General features: G+C 45.3%; 1 protein-coding gene across 1 annotated transcript in view; it reads left to right on the top strand.

Moving 5' to 3' along the window:
* DNAH8 (dynein axonemal heavy chain 8) overlaps positions 1 to 17413 on the top strand; it is a 581193-nt gene that overhangs the window by 199279 nt on the left and 364501 nt on the right. Inside the window, exons 27-28 of the mRNA XM_054024546.1 lie at positions 5608 to 5803; positions 9485 to 9678. Of these exons, the coding sequence (XP_053880521.1) occupies positions 5608 to 5803; positions 9485 to 9678 (390 nt within the window). The remainder of the gene's footprint in view (positions 1 to 5607; positions 5804 to 9484; positions 9679 to 17413) is intronic.

The raw sequence follows: 17413 nt of genomic DNA, 5'->3' as shown, positions 1-17413 counted from the left end.
GCCATAGAGGAGCTTTTCCCAGAGTTAAGGGGCAGGGGGGTTTACTCCCACTACTTCCTGATCCCCAAAGCAAAAGGGGGTCTGCGACCCATTTTAGACTTACGCGGACTCAACAAATTCATAGTAAAGTTGAAGTTCCGCATGGTCTCCTTGGAACCATCATCCCTTCCCTGGATCCTGGAGACTGGTACGCCGCCCTAGACATGAAGGACGCATATTTTCATATAGCAATCTACCCCCCACACAGGTGCTTCCTTCGATTTGTAGTAAAGGTGCACTACCAATTTGCCATCCTTCCCTTCGGCTTGTCTGCGGCTCTGAGAGTGTTCACCAAATGCATGGCAGTCGTGGCAGCATACCTTTGTCGACAAAGGATACAGGTGTTCCCGTATCTAGACGACTCACGTTCAAGCTCACGTCCAGATAATACTACAAACATTCCATGACTTAGGCATTCTACTCAACAAAGAAAAGTCCACTCTGGAGCCAACCCAGAGAATAGAGTTTATTGGGGCAGTTTTAGATTCCAGACTCGCCTGAGCTCTTCTGCCAGACGCTCGGTTTCACACCATCACAAACATCATCCACGGACTCCAGGTCTTCCCAATCACCACAATAAGGACGTGCCTTGGCCTGTTGGGACACATGGCCTCTTGCACTTATGTAACCAGGCATGCCAGACTTCAGCTTCGCCCACTTCAGGCCTGGGTATCGTCGGTGTACCGTCCTTATCGGGACAACCTGAACATGGTGGTCACGGTTCCGAATTCGGTCTTGACCTCCCTCACCTGGTGGCTGGAGCACAAGGCGGTTTGCGCAGGAGTGCCATTTCATGCCCCACAACCCTCCCTGCACCTGGTCACAGACGCTTCGTCTCTAGGTTGGGGCGCTCACCTCGGGGAGCACCATACCCAGGGCCTGTGGACCGCATCCCAGCTAGCTCTGCACATCAATGTTCGAGAGCTGATGGCGGTGCGCCTAGCCTGTCAGGCATTTCTCGGTCTCCTACATGGCCGTTGCGTGTCAGTCCTCACAGACAACACCACGGCCATGTTCTACATTAACAAGCAAGGAGGAGCCCGGTCGTCTCTCCTATGCCAAGAGGCCATTCGTCTGTGGGAGTTCTGCATTGCCCACTCGATACATCTCATGGCATTGTTCCTCCCTGGAGTCCAGAACACTCTAGCGGACCGTCTCAGCAGATCCTTCCAGATGCACGAGTGGTCGATTCGCCCGGATATCATCCATTCCATCTTCCAGAGGTGGGGATTTCCCCAGGTCGACCTGTTTGCCTCACGAGCCAACAGGAAGTGCCACGTGTTCTGCTCCCTCCAAAGGCGATCTCCGGGCTCCCTGTTGGACGCTTTCCTCCTATCGTGGAGAGACCAGCTGTTCTACGCTTTCCCTCCATTCCCACTGGTCCACAGGGTGCTGCTCAAGCTACGCAGAGACAAGGCACGTATGATTCTAGTCGCTTCAGCTTGGCCAAGACAGCACCACGCTTCTGGAGCTGTCGTTTTGAACTCCGATCACACTTCCCTTGTGCCCAGACGGGATCTCTCAGGACCACGGCCAACTCTGTCACCCCGACCTACAATTGTACCACCTTACAGCGTGGATGCTCCATGGCTGAATCGGACAGAGCTACGATGCTCACATCCAGTGCAACAGATTCTGCTGGGAAGTAGAAAGCCCACTACATGGACCACTTACTTAGCCAAGTGGAAACGGTTCTCCTGTTGGTGCGAGCAGCAGGCCACGCCCCCCTTGCAGGCGTCTATTCCTTTTATACTTGAATATCTCCTATCCTGAAACAGCAGGGCTTGGCGATATCCTCGGTCAGGGTTCACTTGGCCGCTATATCGGCGTTCCACCCAGGAGAACACGCTTCCTCGGTCTTCTCTAACCCAGTGGTCATCAGATTCCTCAAGGGCTTAGACTGGCTATACCCACAGCACCACCAACCCGTTCCAGCGTGGGATCTTAACCTGGTTCTCTCCAAGCTCACAGGGCCCCCGTTCGAGCCATTGGCTACCTGCTCACTCCTTTACCTAACTTGGAAGACAGCCTTCCTTGTAGCCATCACTTCAGCAAGACGTGTTTCTGAAATCAGGGTGCTCACGTCTGAGCCTCCGTACACAGTCTTCCATAAAGACAAGGTGCAGCTTCGCCCCCACCCTGCCTTTCTTCCCAAGGTGGTATCAGCTTTTCATGTGAACCAGGATATATTCCTCCCGGTCTTCCATCCTAAGCTGCACGCCATGCGCCAAGACCAGCGTATGCACTCCTTGGACGTATGCAGGGCCCTTGCTTTCTATATTGAATGTACGAAACTGTTTAGGAAGATGACGCAACTCTTCGTTGCAGTGGCCGACCGGATAAAAGGCTTACCGGTCTCCTCACAACGTCTCTCCTCTTGGATCATGTCCTGCATTTGTGCTTGCTATGACCTGGCCGGTGCCCCACCGCCGCGCCTCACCGCCCACTCCACGAGGGACCAAGCCACCTCGACTGCCTTCCTGGCTCATGTCCCGATCCAGGACATTTGTAGAGCGGTAGTTTGGTCATCGGTCCACACCTTCGCCGCTCACTATGCGCTTGTACAGCGGTCCAGAGATGATGCTGCATTCGGATCAGCGGTTTTGCACTCAGCGATGTCTCACTCCGACCCCACCGCCTAGGTAAGGCTTGGTAGTCACCTAATTGGAATCGATATGAGCAAGCACTCGAAGAAGAAAAAACGGTTACTCACCTTTGTAACTGTTGTTCTTCGAGATGTGTTGCTCATATCCATTCCAAACCCGCCCCCCTTTCCCACCGTCGGAGTAGCCGGCAAGAAGGAACTGAGGGGGCGCTGCGTCGGCTGGGGTGTATATCCAGTGCCATGAAGGTGCCACTTCAGGGGGCTCCACAACCGAACCACCGGGTGTTGCTAGGGTAGAAAATTCTCCGATGATCGTACACGCGGCACGCGCACACCTAATTGGAATGGATATGAGCAACACATCTCAAAGAACAACAGTTACAAAGGTGAGTAACTGTTTTTTAGACTGGTAGAAAGACCCACATCAAGTGGAAAAGGGGTTCACTTCTCCTGGCTTCTGTCTACTGTGACAAAGTTCCTCTATCTTGGTGGGTCCTGCGCTTATTGGCGGATTTTCTTGCCTCAGAGATTCACCATGTGGGTTGGGGAACAGCCCAGAGACCTTCCCCTCTGGAAGAACCCACAGTCCAGGTCAATTGGGAGGTTTGGGGGGAACCTGGGCCCGCCCTCTACTCTGGGTTCCAGCCCAGGGCACTGTGAACTGCAGCTGTCTATAGTGCCTCCTGTACCAGCTGCATGACAGCTACAACTCCCTGGGCTACTTCCCCATGGCCTCCTCCAAACACCTTCCTTATTCTCACTGCAGGACCTTCCTCCTGGTGTCTGATAATGCTTGTGCTCCTCAGTCCTCCAGCAGCACACCCTCTCACTCTCAGCTCCTTGCGCCTCTTGCTCCCAGCTCCTCACACTCTCACCACAAACTGAAGTGAGCTCCTTTTAAAATCCAGGTGCCCTGATTAGCCTGCCTTAATTGGTTCTAGCAGCTTCTTCTTGATTGGCTCCAGGTGTCCTAATTAGCCTGCCTGCCTTAACTGGTTCTAGCAGGTTCCTGATTACTCTAGTGCAACCCCTGCTCTGATCACTCAGGGAACAGAAAACTACTCATCCAGTGACCGGTATATTTGCCCTCTACCAGACTCCTGTACCCCATTGGTCTGGGTCTGTCACACTACCAAGAATCTAGTGACAGATATGCCTCCATTCAAGGATGGGAAGCTCACTCAGATTACCTATAAATACAAGACCTCTGGTAGTTTTAGCATATTATTTCAATAGAACTATGAGTTTTAGGAAGTCGTTTTGGTTATTTGTTTCCTACACTATAGCCTTTATGATTCTTAGTATATCTGCTCAGACTATTTCCAGGAGTGTTAAACAATGTATCATTTAATGTTATGAGTAAGCAGTAGTGCCAACTGTTGTAAGGTTTCATTGTACTAGGGCAGTTACAGTGTCTTTTGCTTGCCTTAAACATGCTCCTATTGAAGAAATCTGTAAATCTGCTCCTTGGAAGTCAGTCCATGTCTTCAATAAATATTATGCTTTGAATTTGCTTTCAAGAGCAAATTTAAATTTGATGATGCTTCAAACTTTATTTAATTAGGACTCTGTTCCACATCCTGAATTTTCAGCACTGCTTGCCATACTACCCACAAAGCCACTCAAAGAGCCACTCAAAGAAGAAATGAAGGTTACATACTTGTAACCAGAGCTCTTCTAGATGACTCTGCATATTCACACTTCCCTCCCACCTTCCCCTCTTTCTTAGCGTTATATTAAGGTTTTTCTGAATTGGCAGTAGAAGGAACTGAGGCAGAAGACAGTGTATAACCCCTATATATAGACTCACTCTCAGAATGTTCAGGTACACTGAGGAGAGAGACAGGAGGGGGCACACGTGTGCTCTAATGGGTGCTGCTTGTAGAAGGTTCTACTATTAGCCTGAAGTGGACAGCACATAACCCATAAGTGTGAATGTGCAGAGTAATCTTGGAGAACTCCAGGTATAAGTAAATAACCTTCATTTACTACAAGGTAAATAATCTCTTTATGAATCCAACAAATTTAATAAATGTTAAATTTAAAAGAAATGCAAACATATTAAGATATGGAAATGCACATTTAGGGAACCCAGACTACCTTAACTCTGCATCATAGTGATACAATGGGGGTGGGTGGGGAGGAGGAGGAGAAAAATCTGTGTCTTTAAAAATAAATGTAATCGAATCTGGGACCAAAAACATGAATATGCCTTAATCATAATTATATGATTATTGCATTGTGACACTACAGGACATTTTCAGAAAAGGTCTGATGCTGGGGAAGTTGAGATCAGCTTTGTAAATCCAGAAGTGAAGGTTTTTGAACCTGTATCTGTCTTTGTCAGCTCCTTCAAGGATAATTCATCTTCTCTCTTGGCTACTCCTGAATTAGAAGGGTCTGAAGCTTAATCTGTCAGTCTTTGCAATACATAGGTATGAAGGTCTGACAAATCTCACACTGGTTGGGGGGATGAGCTTCCTCCAGATAGGGCTACATTGAGCCTTTCGTCATAGTCCTTGCTAAGGGTGCTGCATAGCTGTGCCACCCCGTAGGAGCAAAACAATTGTGACTCAGAAACACCCCTCAGAAGCTGGAGAGGACACCCAACTTCAGAAATATTCCTGGGCAGGCGGTGCAATCCTTTAATTTGGTGGCGGGGGAGGGGGAGCTCTGCCATAGTCAGCACCAGCAATGGCACTGAGTAGTTGGACACAAGAAAGGTAATATTCTGTGGCTGGCAATGGGGCAATGTCAAACATGTCCATCCCTGGGTAAAACAGGAGCTTGGCACAATTGTGATTCAGAGGGGTGCTTCTGAGTCACAATTGTTTTGAGCTCCTACGGGGTGGCACAGCTATGCAGCACCCTTAGCAAGGACTATGACGAAAGGCTCAATATAGCCTTTGGAAAATTAGGTTATGGTGCATTTATTTAAACAACATTTTTTATATTTTGTGCAGGTAATGGTTCCTAGTTTAGATGATATACAGCAAGCCATTAATCGCATGATCCAATTAACACTGGAAGTAAGTCGTGGAGTCGCACATTGGGGACAGCAACACTTACAAAAATCGAGTATATTACTGAACAGAAATGTACCTATTGTCTCTTCATCACCCAGTATGGTAGCAGGGAAAACAGCCAAAAAAGAAAACAGTAAGGTTTTTTGCTTACTTTAACTTTTTTCTTCTAATAAAATGTCTTTACTTCTGAATATTTCATGATTATTCTCACTTGGTTTGAAAGGGACCTAGTGTGTATTCTTTTGGATTACCTTAGCTATTTTTACTTTAATTTAGACAGTTGTATTTAACAGAAATGGCTATTCCAAACTCATGAAAGTAGTAGGAAACTACGCAATAATCAGATAAACTATTGCATAATATAAATATTGTCACAGTCTAAGTTTCTCCTTTAACCTCAAGCAACATAAACTTGTTAGTGTTACCTTTATGTACTGCTCCTACTTTCTTAGTACCGAAGAATGTAGCCCATCATGTTATTGCATAACTTTTTCTTTTATCCAAACTTCATTCACGGGAGGGTTAACATGGGAAAGAGAGGCAGTGCTGTTATTAGGATTCAGGTCACTGACATTACAACTGAAAGATTTCATTATTATCTGCATTCCTAAAGTGGACATATGCAGAATAATTACCAGCATTATTGAGAGAGAGGAAGGGTGGTTAGGGCACTAAGTAGGATTTATGAGACCTGGGTTCAGTAACCTGCTCCACCACAAGCTTTCTGTATGTGTTTCAATTCCGCATCTGTAATATATGCATCTGTATAGATATGCATCTGTAAATACAGGATAGTAGTACTTCTGTAACTCACAGGAGTGTAGTAAGGATAAAAACATTAGAGATTGTGGGATGCTTGGATGCTGAGGAGATGGTGGCCATATAAGTAACTTAAATAGGCTAGTAGATTGTCCTTTAATTCATGAGGGGCATATGTTGCACAGAATTTTAAGAGTTCAATTAATATGCCATGATATGAGAGAATGTAGGGATGCATAAAGCATTACTTGCAGGGCCGGCCTTAGGGCAGGGCAATGTGGGTGTCCACCCGGGGCGCTGTAGCCAGGAGGGCACTGTGGTGCATAGACCAGGGGCTTGGGCTTCCCCTCACTGCCTGCAGGGTGCAGCCTGGCATGGAGCGTTTCATACGCTTCCCTGCTCCTGAGTGGAGGCCACCTGCTCACCGCCCCACATGGTTTCCCAAGCTGGTTCCAAGTTCTGCCTCTGCACTCTGCGACTGCGAGCCAGACCCTTTCCTCCTTTCTCCCCCCCAGATTGTCCCAGCCCTGCTGTTCCTCTTTCCATGGGCGGCCTGAATGAAAGCCATTCAGCCCAATGGAATGTGAGTGTGGCGTCTCGGCCAGCCAATGGGAGCTGGAAGTTGCCAGCCTCTTCCAGATTGGGATGGGAAGGGAAGGGACTGGGAATTAAAACTGCAGGGCAGAGAGATCAGTAAGTCTTATGGGGTCCTGACCCTGTGCCCCAGGTTCCAGCCTCCTACAGCTGCCAGGGGACCCCCTCTCTATACCCCCATCTTCCAGCCCTTCCAGCTCCTGAGGGCCCCTTCCCTGTTCCCCCAGCTCCTAGTCCCCCGCAGCTCCCAGGGGACCCCTCCCTGTTCCCCCATCTCCCAGCTGCCTCATCTTCCAAGGGACCCCTCCCTGTGCCTCTAGGTCCCAGCCCACCCAGCTCCCAGGGACCCCTTCCTGTGCCCCTAGCTGCACCTCCTCTTGGGCAACCAACCCTTTGGGGCTCTGGCAGAGCAGCTGGATGCTGTGCTGAGTGGGAGAGTTTGGGAGGTGCAGGAGAGATACGACTCTGCCCCAGAGCCCACTCACCCTGTGAGAGTGCAGAAAACCGCCTACTGCATTGTCTTGGCTGTCTTGCTCAATGACCAAATGAGTGAATCCCTGTAACACTTGCTGGGGGAGTCAAAGTGACTTCTGTGGGGTTTCCTATGATGCCAATCACTGTGGCATCCAGATGTGAGTCACTGCAGGGCAGGATTGGCCCTACGTGGGTGACGTGGGCAGGGGCTGTGCTATGGTTAAGAGGCAAGAAGCAGGGTGGGCCTGGAGTGCGAGGTCATAGAAGGGAGTTTGGGACAATGAGGGGTGAGGGAAGAGGCAGTGGGGGCTTGGGCAATGGGGGTGGGGTGGGGAGCTGGGGAAGGCAGCTGGGGTCAGGGGCGCCAAAATACAAGTTTGCGCAGGGTGCTATTTTCCCTAAGGCCGGCCCTGATTACTTCATGAAAATATTTTTGAGTCTGTTGAAGAAAACATGAGAAAATAGCATAACAATAATTATCAACAAAAATATTGGGAATCACACTTTTAAAAATGTGTTCAATTGTATGTAAATTAGGGCTGCAGATTAATCGCAGTTAATGCATGTGATTAATGCAAAACACATTAACTAGATTAAAAAGTAGTTGTGATTAATCACATTTTTAATCATACTCTTAATAATAAAATACCAATTTCAATTACAACACAGAATACAAAAGTGTACAGTGCTCACTTTATCTTATTGTTTTTTATTACAAATATTTGTACTGTAGTGTAATCTCTTTTATCATGAAATATCTTACACATCCAGAATTATTATTTTTTACATAATTGCACTCAAAAACAAAACAATGTAAAGCTTTAGAGCCTACATATCCATTCAGTCCTCCCCTTTGTTCAGCCAATTGCTAAGACAAACAAGTTTGTTTACATTTATGAGAGATAATGCTGCCTGCTTCTTAATTATAATGTCACCTGAAAGTGAGAACAGGCATTTGCATGGCACTGATGTAACTGGCGTTGCAAGGTATTTATATGCCAGATATGCTAAACATTCATATGTTCCTTCATGCTTCGACTTGCAGGCTCTAAAGTTTTACATTGTTTCGTTTTTTGAGTGGGGTTACGTAAAAAAACGCCTACATTTCTAAGTTGCACTTTCACGACAAAGAGATTGCACTACAGTGTTTGTATGAAGTAAATTGAAAAATACTGTTATTTTCTTTATCTTTTTTACAGTGCAAATATTTATAATAAAAAATAATATAAGGTGAGCACTATACACATTGTATTCTGTGTTGTAATTGAAATCAATATATTTGAAAAGGTAGAAAAACATCCAAAATATTTATAATAAATTTAAATTAGTATTCTATTATTGTTTAACAGTGCAATAAAAACTGCAATTAATCTTGACTATTTTTTTAATTGTGCAATTAATTGTAATGATTTTTTTAATCGTTTGACATCCCTAATGGACTTATATGTACTAACCTCTCACATATAGAAATTGAAGTTAAAATGTGTCTCTTGGGTGACAAGTGACATTTACGGCTCCTTAAACTACATATTTTGGCACAGTTTGCTTAGAAAAGGGTCTTTCATCGAATAACAAGGGTGTCGCATATAAGCGATAAAGTACCTCATACTGTTTGAGAGAGCTTGTATGGTTAAATATTTGAAATGTATGGTTTTGACAAACCTAACAAATATCGCTTTACATAAAATAACATCAAAACTGTGTAGGTATGCACTTTACAAGAAGAATGAGGACAAAGTCCCTGAAAATTTAAAATGCAAATACACAACATATAGATAGAGGATAGGGGAATGGGATGCAACAACCCAAGCAGTAATGAATTACAGGTTACAGATTTTGAAACTTCCACATTTTTTGGTTTAACTCTTTTTTGTCTTCTGTTTTGTTAAAAATATATTGGGAGACAATTATAGTTTTATATTTTTGGATATGTGAAGGTGGATTTTAATGGTTTGTTAACTTTTTATGTAAATTGTTTATTTTACAGAAGTACTTGATGAGATTCCTGTAAGAAAGCTAAGAAATTTTTATCCAGGTGTTGCAGAACACAAAGATATTTCTAAACTAGTTGTGCTCCTCTCCTCGTCTGTAAATTCCGTAAGAAAAGCAGCTAGTGAAGCACTGCAAGACTTTCAGAAATATAAGGTTCTGTGGACGGAAGACAGAGATGCTAAAGTTCAGGTAAATTTATTGATGAGCATTTCTAGAGGAGTATCTTCTATAACAGGGGTACACAGAGGTCAACTCATCGAGATTTTTGCCTAGTTTTACAACAGTTTCTAGAGCCATGCAGTGGGACAGGGGTCCCGCAGGTATCGCAGGACCCACTGCCATAATACCAGGAGCAGGATAAAAATTCAACAAACAAGTTGGGAGCAGGTGGAAGTGGGTATTATGGGGTGGGATGGAAGCGGGATTTAAAAAATAGTCCTCCCCTGCCACAAACAACTTCAACGCCCCGGCCAGCAGCCACTGCTTTCTGGCCGCCCAGCTCTGAAGGCAGTACTGCCGTCAGTAGCAGCGCAGAAATAAGGGGGGCCAAACGATACCACTGCTGTCCAGCCACCGAATGACAAGGCTCACAAGTGAAAAACAGACTCAATATCACACTGAAATGTAAGTAAAATATTTGTATTCCAATGGATTTATTTTATAATTATATGGCAAAAATGAGAATGTAAGCAATTTTTCAGTAATAATGTATTTTGACACTTTTGTATTTTTATGTCTGATTTTATAAGCAAATAGTTTTTAAGTGAGGTGAAACTTGGGGTACCTAAGACAAATCAGACTCTGAAAGCAATATAGTAGTCTGTAAAGGTTGAGAACCACTACTCTATAAGTCTTTTCATCGTCTGAAATACGAAGACAACTAAAGAAGATTGGAGGAAAAGGATGTGGAAATACATTGATTAACAGCTGAAAGAAATCACTATGACCTTACAGCAACAGGAGTAAACTATATATATTGTATTTTTCCTAAGCAGGAGCACCCCACAAGTGAGGTGAGTTAGGGTATATCTACACTGTGATTAAACACCCACGACTGGCTTATGTCAGCTGACTCGGGCTCACAAGGTTTGGGCTGCAGGGTTGTAAAATTGCAGTATAGACGTTCAGGCTCAGGCTGTAGCCTAGGCTCTGGGACTCTCCCCCTTTGCAGGGTCCCAAAGCTTTGGCTCCAGCCCAAGCCCAAAAGTCTACACTGCAATTTTACAGCCCAGTAGCATGAGCCTGAGTCAGCTGACGTGATTCAGCCATGAGTGTTTAATCGCAGTGTAGATATACCCTTAATGGCTTTACAGCGCTAGAATTATGAGAATTCTCCAGCCACACATTGGGAATGTGGGTGCCAGAAGTTCAGTTTCTGATATTACAGTGAACAGCACTAAAAATGGAACTTTACTGCAGCATAATATTCTTTTACCATGACATTTACTTTTACGATTGCATTTTCTATTAATTATACTTAGAATTAAAAATACCTCAAATATTGCAATTAATTAAACTACTCTGAGTATTTATACTTAATGTTAGAGAAGGATATATATTTTTTGATAAAATAATGTATTGCAAGTATGGGCTCCTACTTTGGGAGACAGATGCTTCCAGGTGCATTAAGATAGAACTCTTGGAAGTGCAGTGTCCTCTGGAACCATGAATGTGCCTAGCCCCAGCTGTAATTTAGCTCCTTGTCACCTCTGTCAATTTAAGGTCAGAAGCTCCAGTCTTCACATTCAATCTTTCCTTGGCTTTTCATTTTAAAAATCTCCAAAATAACCATTTGTACTGAGCTATTTTTTGTGTTTTCTCTGTTTTTATAAGTAGGCTAGATAGATTTAGGTAGTTCCACACTGTTGCATAGTCTCTACAGTTGTCTTTGGCTCTCTGCCCTGTTATATGCTGGCTTGTTAACCCTGTTCTTCAGTTTTGGTTTGTTCATTGATGTAATTAACATCATTAGATTTTAAGGCCAGAAGGATCATTAGATCATCTAGTCTAACCTTCTGTATAACGCAAGTTATCAAACCTTACCCTTGCATTGTGCTGAGTAACTTGTATTTGACTAAAGCATATTTTCCAGAAAGGCATCCAGTCTTGATATGAAGATATAAAATATTGAGAATCTACCAGTTGTCTTGGCAGTTTGTTCTAATTGTTAATTCCCCTTACTTTTAAAAAATTGTGCTTTATTTCTAATTTGAATTTGTTTGGCTTTAGCTTCCAGCCATCGGTTCTTGTTATGCCTTTATTTGCTAGATTCAAGAGCCCTTTAGTATACAGTATTTTCTCCCTGTGAAGGTACTTTCACCATAATACGTCATAATTAAGTTACCTCTCAAAATTCTTTTTGATAAGCTAAATGGATTGAGGCCTTTACATTTCTCACTGTGAGGCATTTTTTCCAATCTTTGCTCCCCCATTAGCCTCAACATCTCCTCCTGCATGTTCTGATCATGCTCACTGTATGCTTTCCTAGCCTCTGCCACCACATGCCTTCATGCATTCAGCTGTGCCCTATCAGTACGGGAGGACTGCATGAGCTCAGAAAACATGTCATCGTGGAGTGCATTTTTTTCACCTTCTAATCTGCAATAGACGGATTTGATATGGGGAGCATAGAAACATTTGCATCTGCAGGGGGAATAAAAAGGGAGAGTAAAATTTAAGAAGATACATTTCTGAGAACAAAAGGGAGAGTCTTTCACAGTGAATCAAGCAATTCATAGCAGACAGCACATGTGCTTTAGATACAAGGTTGCATTTTGATTTTTATATTGAGCGCCTGCCGGTATGGTGACACATCACACACAGCTGGGCAACAGAATTCGGTTTCCAGGCAGCCCTGGTAAGCCAAAGGGTACGCGGAGTTGGCTTCTTCCGCCTTCATAATATGTGGGAATGGTTTCAAACTGTAACGCCCTCCTTTCCCATAGCAAGCAATGCTGGTTGGGTTTGCCATTTAAAAGGAGGGGCTGCGGTTTTGGGGTGGATGTGCACACCCCTCCTGCCACCGCGTTGGCTTTTCTCCGGGATGATCCCTTTTAGCCAAGTGCAAACAGCCCAGCATGAATGGGGTCCTTTTACTGTTCCCTTACAAAAATTCCCCTATTTCAACCAGGTGACCATGAATGATATCACTCTTCTGAGGCTGACACAGAAAGATAAAGACCAAATGTTGCATGAACGCAACCAAAACCCAGGACCATTCGCTGCCATGCTTTGTGCTGCAATGATTCCAGATTACTTGCTACTGGCTTGGCGTGGTAAAGTGTCCTACCGTGGAGGACAAAATAAGGCAGCCCTCCCCAGAAACCTTCTGCAAAGGCTTTCAGAGTACCTCCAGGAGAGCTTCATGGATATGTCCCTAGAGGATTCCCACTCCATCCCCAGACACGTTAACAGACTTTTCCAATAGCTGTACTGGCTGTGAATGCGTCCCAATTCTTCAGGGCAAATCAAACAGAAAGCAGAATTGCTTTTAACCCCTGTAGTGTAGTTACATATGTGCACTCACCAGAGGTGCCTTCTCCAGCTTAGGGGTCCAGGAACCTGCCTTGGGAGGGTATTGGCTCTAGGGTGAGGAAAAGGTCCTGGTTGCCGGGGAGAACGGATTCTCTGCTTGCCTGCTGCGCATTCTCCTCCTTCTCCTCCTCTTCCTCATCCACAAAAGTGTGAGACTCCCCCCTTGCAGGTATCCATGGACAGTGGTGGGGTACTGGTAGGGTTCCCCCCTAGAATGGCATGCAGCTGATCATAGAAGCAGCAGGTATGGGGCTCTGACCTGGAATGACCGTTTGCCTCCTTTGTCTTGTAGTAGGCTTGCCTGAGCTCCTTAACTTTCACACGGCACTGCTGTGTGTCCCTGATGTAGCCTCTCTCCACCATGCCCCATGCGATTTTGGCATATATATTAGCATTTCTTCTGCTGGATCGGAGTTCTGCCTGCACAGATTCTTCTCCCCATACAGAAATCAGATCCAGTGTCTCCCGTTTGCTCCATGTTGGAACTCATTTGCGATTCTGGGACTGCATGGTCACCTGTGCTGCTGAGCTCACCACGCTGACCAAACAGGAAATGAAATTCAAAAGTTCCCGGGGCTTTTCCTGTGTACCTGGCTAGTGAATCAGAGTTAGAAGTGCTGTCCAGAGCGGTCACATTGGAGCACTCAGGGATAGCTCCCGGAGGCCAATACCGTCGAATTATACAACGCTGCATCTGCACTACCTCAATTCGACCCAAGAAGGTCAATTTTAGCGCTACTCCCCTCATCAGGGAGGAGTACAAGAGTTGATTTTAAGAGCACTTTAGGTCGACAGAACGGGGTTGGTTGTGTAGCCTCATTGTTTATAAAATTGACCTACCACGACTAAATTTGACCTAACCTCGTAGTGTAGACCAGCCCTTAGAGAAAGTTTTAAGGAAACTACCTGCCGTTGAAAAGCCTATATGTTTAGAGTTAGGGTCAATTTAGAGCAACAAGACAATTTTGAAGACTAACTCCAAAAAGTCTTCAGGATTAAAGAAATCCAGAGGCAATGGATATGAGTTGAATTCAGCATTAATTACTTCTTCCTTGGTGTTGAAAAGGAGGTATGATCATTGCTCTGAGACTTGTTCAGAAAGCAAGAAAGTCTATGTTTGATAGTAAAGACTGCTTCACTTTAAAGAGACCCAGTGCTGAACCTCCTTTGCTTTCAGGGGGATTGGGAGCAGGAGTGTGCTTTGGTATTGTTCACTTTGGTTCCACCCATCCTAATAGTGTCCTCTTGTTAATGGAGTATCCAGTACCCAATAACTATGGGTCACTTCCCTTGGAAAACATTCTGACTGTGAGGACAAATCTGATTAGGAAGATATGGGTGCTGATCCTGTCCCAGATAATTGACTGATATTAGTTCGTCAACATCCCTAGATGAGGATGTAGCTACATTCTCAGTTTTTCCATTTGATCACTAAAAACAATTTTACTAGATGATATCTAGGGTGGCAGAATGATTTTAGTGTGTCTCTAGTCAGGAGATGACCCAACTTTTACTTGGTATTCTGGGATTCCTTGATTCACAGAATACAAGGTCATAAAGGACCACTGTGATCTGACCTCCTGAATAATACAGGCCATAGGACTTCTCTGAATTAATTCCTGTTTGACTAGAGCACATCTTTTAGAAGAAATGTGCGAACTTAATTTAAAAATGGTCAGTGATAGAGAATTCACCACAACCCATGGCAAGTTGTTCCAGTGGTTAATTAACCTCAGTGTTAAAACTTTCCTATTTCCCTAATTTCCAGTCTGAATTTCTCTAGCTTCAACTTCTTCTTTGAGTTACTGTTGCTGTGTGTATTCTACATGTGGGTAAGTGTGCACACTGTGTGCCCAAGCCTGGAACTTCTTCATAGTCGTGTCTTTTGATCTGCACATGGTCAGTAACTCTCCTTGTGCTCCCAACCGAGGGTATACGAGGCAGTGTGGGTCAATGCTTCTCTAGTTCTTTCTTACGGCTGGATGGCCTGAGTTGGAATCATTCCCTCCTTCGTTATTGCAGAATCTGTAAAATTTAATTGTGAATAGTTTATATCTTACCTTAGGAATTCTATTTAGTGTAGTTTAGTATAGACTAGAAAACTCTCCTAACCTCCACCCCAGTTGAGGTGAAATCTTCCCTGGTCCCAAGATTATGCCCAGGGTCCTGGAATTCAAGAACTGTGTCTTCTGCCCTCACTCCTTCTCCATCAGTGATGAGCATCACGGGTGCGTGTACTCTCTAAGTGCGGCACATGTCTTCCTTCTTGCCCAGAACTAAAGATGCCTGAGAGCTCTGACTGAAAAAGTCTGATGGAAGAGGCTATGAGGCCCTGCTCTGACACAGGTCTGACACAGGTCCCCCTGTACATCCACCTCAGCTGATCAGCAGTGCCCCTCCAAGCACATGCATTGGAGCAGAGCTCTTAGCAAGCCAAGGGCTCGTCACACAGGACTCCCCATGTGAGTAAGAGACACTTGCATGAGCATAAGGACAAATCCCTGCATTGGACTGTCCAGGAGAAATGTGTTTCCTCTCTGAACTGGTCCAGGTTGGGCAAGACATTGTGTGTGGAACCCTCGGAAGCAGCTCTGCCGAGACCCTCAGGCTGGAGGGTAAGGTGTGGGAAAAGAGAGATTCAACAGTGACTGATGATGACCGGGGCAGAAAGACAGATGCTCTCCAGTCCTATCTATGAATGCAGGTATCATCTCGTCATTCCAAAGTCTATCTGGCTCTGTCACATGAACTGGGACCTTTAGGCATTTGTATTGGAACTCCTTGGACTCCGGGCCATACAGAGACCTTTGTAATGCTGGAGGTTATCATCCTTCCTTATGCGCAGTCTCCGCTCCTTTTGGGCCCTGCTCTCCTGAGAGATGTCCTTACCCCAGAGGAAGAACTGTTGCCGTTGTCTCAGGAGAGGTCGATCTCCATCCATTGGGCAGGAACTCCTCAGTACCAGCGGTACCGTTGCTACCAATTAAAGAATGCAATGCAAATGTCCTCAGAATCAGAGGACTGGAGGAGATAGCTGCACCAGTATCTTCGCAAAGGCAGTAGAGCCCTGACAGACAGCCAAGGCATTATTATCCCTCCAGTTATGACCCCCTCCAGGGACACTTGGTATCGATTCCCGCGGGGGCCACCATGACCTTGGATTCTTCCTTCTGGCCTTTTTGGGGCCTGGGGACCCCTATGGCAGGCACTTCTCAGGAGTCGTACCACTTCTCCCCCTCTCGTCAGCTGGTCCCATCAATATATGAGGAGGAAGAACCAGACCTGGTTCCACTGGTACTGCCGGTTCTGATGGGGGCCTCCTTATAGTCTCTGGATACTGCCATCACTCCTTCATCACCCTCTCCACTGGCTAACCACTGGCAATATCAGGAGTTGTCGCAAGGAGTCACTAATGATCTACATATCCTGCTAGAGGAGTCCCAGGACCCTCAACATTGATTCCTGAACATTTTATAACCACAGGGACCAACCAGGAGGCCCTTCCAATCAATAAGGCCATATTAGAACCGTTCAGAGCATCTGGTACACACCAGAATCTCATGCTTCTATGCCAAAAAGAGCCAAAAGATGCTATTTTGTGCTGGCCAAGGGTGCTGACTTTTTGTTTTCCCATCTGACCCTAAGTCATTGGTGATACAGGCAGCTATGGAGAGAGCTTGGCCACACCACCAAAAATCTACCCTGCCAAATAAAGGGTCAAAGGGACTGCATCTCATGGGTAGAAAGGTGTTCTCCTTCACAGGCCTTCAATTTCATATAGCTAATTAACATGCTTTATTAGCAAATTACAATTTTAACATCTACACTACGCTCGCGGAATTTAAAGACAAACTGACCATGGAAGACTGAGCCCAGTTTCTATCCTCTCTGGATGAGGGGAAATTGGTAGCAAAGGTGGCTCTTCAGTCTGTGGTAGATGCCACAGATACAACATTCAGATCTTTGGCCAAAGGATCATGTGAAATGACTTGTGGTTCCAGTCATCGGACTTCCCAAGAGAGGCCCAAAATACTATACAAGACCTCCCCTTTGATGAGTTCAACTTTTTAAATGAAAAGACCGATGAGTTTCTACACTCTGTAAAGGACTCAAGATCCACCCTGCAATCCCTGAGGATTTACACTGCTGCCCCCAGGAGGAAACACTAGAAACAGACCGTTAGACCAAGACTACCCCCCTTCACATACTCTATACTACCAGCATCCACCTGAACCTCTTTGTACATGACAAAGGATTTAGAGGTTCCATTTCTTGTCTCTCTCCACTGCTGCACCCTCCAAGTACTCCCAGCAACAGGCCAGAGGCCCTTTTTTGGCATGCATATCAAGTCCCACGTACCACCACTGATGCCACCTACTTCTCCTCCTGT

The sequence above is a fragment of the Malaclemys terrapin genome, chromosome 3 (genome assembly GCF_027887155.1).
Source record: "Malaclemys terrapin pileata isolate rMalTer1 chromosome 3, rMalTer1.hap1, whole genome shotgun sequence".
NCBI classification, from domain to species: domain Eukaryota; kingdom Metazoa; phylum Chordata; order Testudines; family Emydidae; genus Malaclemys; species Malaclemys terrapin.
This window is presented reverse-complemented; position numbering and strand designations above follow the sequence as displayed.